Genomic DNA, 1,036 nt, shown 5'->3' on the forward strand with positions numbered 1-1,036 from the left:
TTGCCAGTAAGTCGAGCGGCGAATGCATCGAAGTGGTTGAGTATCTTGGTCTCCTCGTTGCAAGCTTTCTCAAGATACCTGCAAGCACACGGGGCCCAAGTTAGAGCAGCTACAATGACGGCGAGAGGCCCACGTCTTCGACGCTGATTCGCCGATGGAGTGTGATGTTGCCGGTGATCACAGCGTGAGGGCACTGTAGCCCAATGCGTCGCCGTTGTGTCTTCGGCTATGCATGCTCTCCACTGCTCACTCGCTTGCTCTGAGCACTACGAGGTGAAGTCGAATNTGGTTGTTGGGCGAGCGGCCCGCATCATCTGCCTCTCTACGTTTGGAGTGCGTCCCTTCGAAGTTCCTGATAACGACGACTCTGACGGCATGCATGTGACGCCCGGCTGTGATGTATGCCGGGACTATCACATCATTCCTGCAGGCTTTCGAAACACGTTCGCCAACAACAATCGCAACGAAAAACAGTGCGAAGAGATCGAAGAGGGAGTGAAAGCCGACAAGATCGAGCTGCTCAAAGACCATGCTTTGAGCAGATTGCTTTCGCTGCACGAAGGAGACAAGGTCGCTTTCAGTGTTGCAGTCGCTGCGCCCAAAGACCTGCACAACCCGTACGGCACGGACGAGCTTGTCAAGCTTTTCTTCGCCTACATATATGACGACGANTCGTCGTCATATATGTAGGCGAAGAAAAGCTTGACAAGCTCGTCCGTGCCGTACGGGTTGTGCAGGTCTTTGGGCGCAGCGACTGCAACACTGAACGCGACTTTGTCTCCTTCGTGCAGCGAAAGCAATCTGCCGAAAGCGCGGTCTTTGACGTGCTCGATCTTGTCGGCTTTGACGCCCTCTATTCCATTCCTTCGCACTAGTTTTCGTTGCGATTGTTGTTGGCGAATGTGTTTCGAAAGCCAGGAATGGTGTGATAGTCCCGGCACACATCACAGCCGGGCGTCACATGCATGCCGTCAGAGTCGTCGTTATCAGGAACTTCGAAGGGACGCACTCCAAACGTAGAGAGGCAGATGATGCG

At 54.1% G+C, this 1,036-nt stretch overlaps 1 protein-coding gene across 1 annotated transcript; it reads left to right on the forward strand.

Annotated features, from left to right (window-relative positions):
• Positions 1–8: 8 nt before the first annotated feature.
• On the forward strand, positions 9–481 carry L969DRAFT_91237 (uncharacterized protein; the record flags this gene model as incomplete). Its single annotated transcript, XM_014709198.1, has 1 exon — positions 9–481. A coding segment is annotated over exon 1 (243 nt), but the record flags the coding sequence as incomplete, so codon positions are not given.
• Between the last annotated feature and the right edge of the window lie 555 nt (positions 482–1,036).

The sequence above is a fragment of the Mixia osmundae genome, assembly GCF_000708205.1.
Source record: "Mixia osmundae IAM 14324 unplaced genomic scaffold scaffold_20, whole genome shotgun sequence".
Taxonomy (NCBI): Eukaryota; Fungi; Basidiomycota; class Mixiomycetes; order Mixiales; family Mixiaceae; genus Mixia; species Mixia osmundae.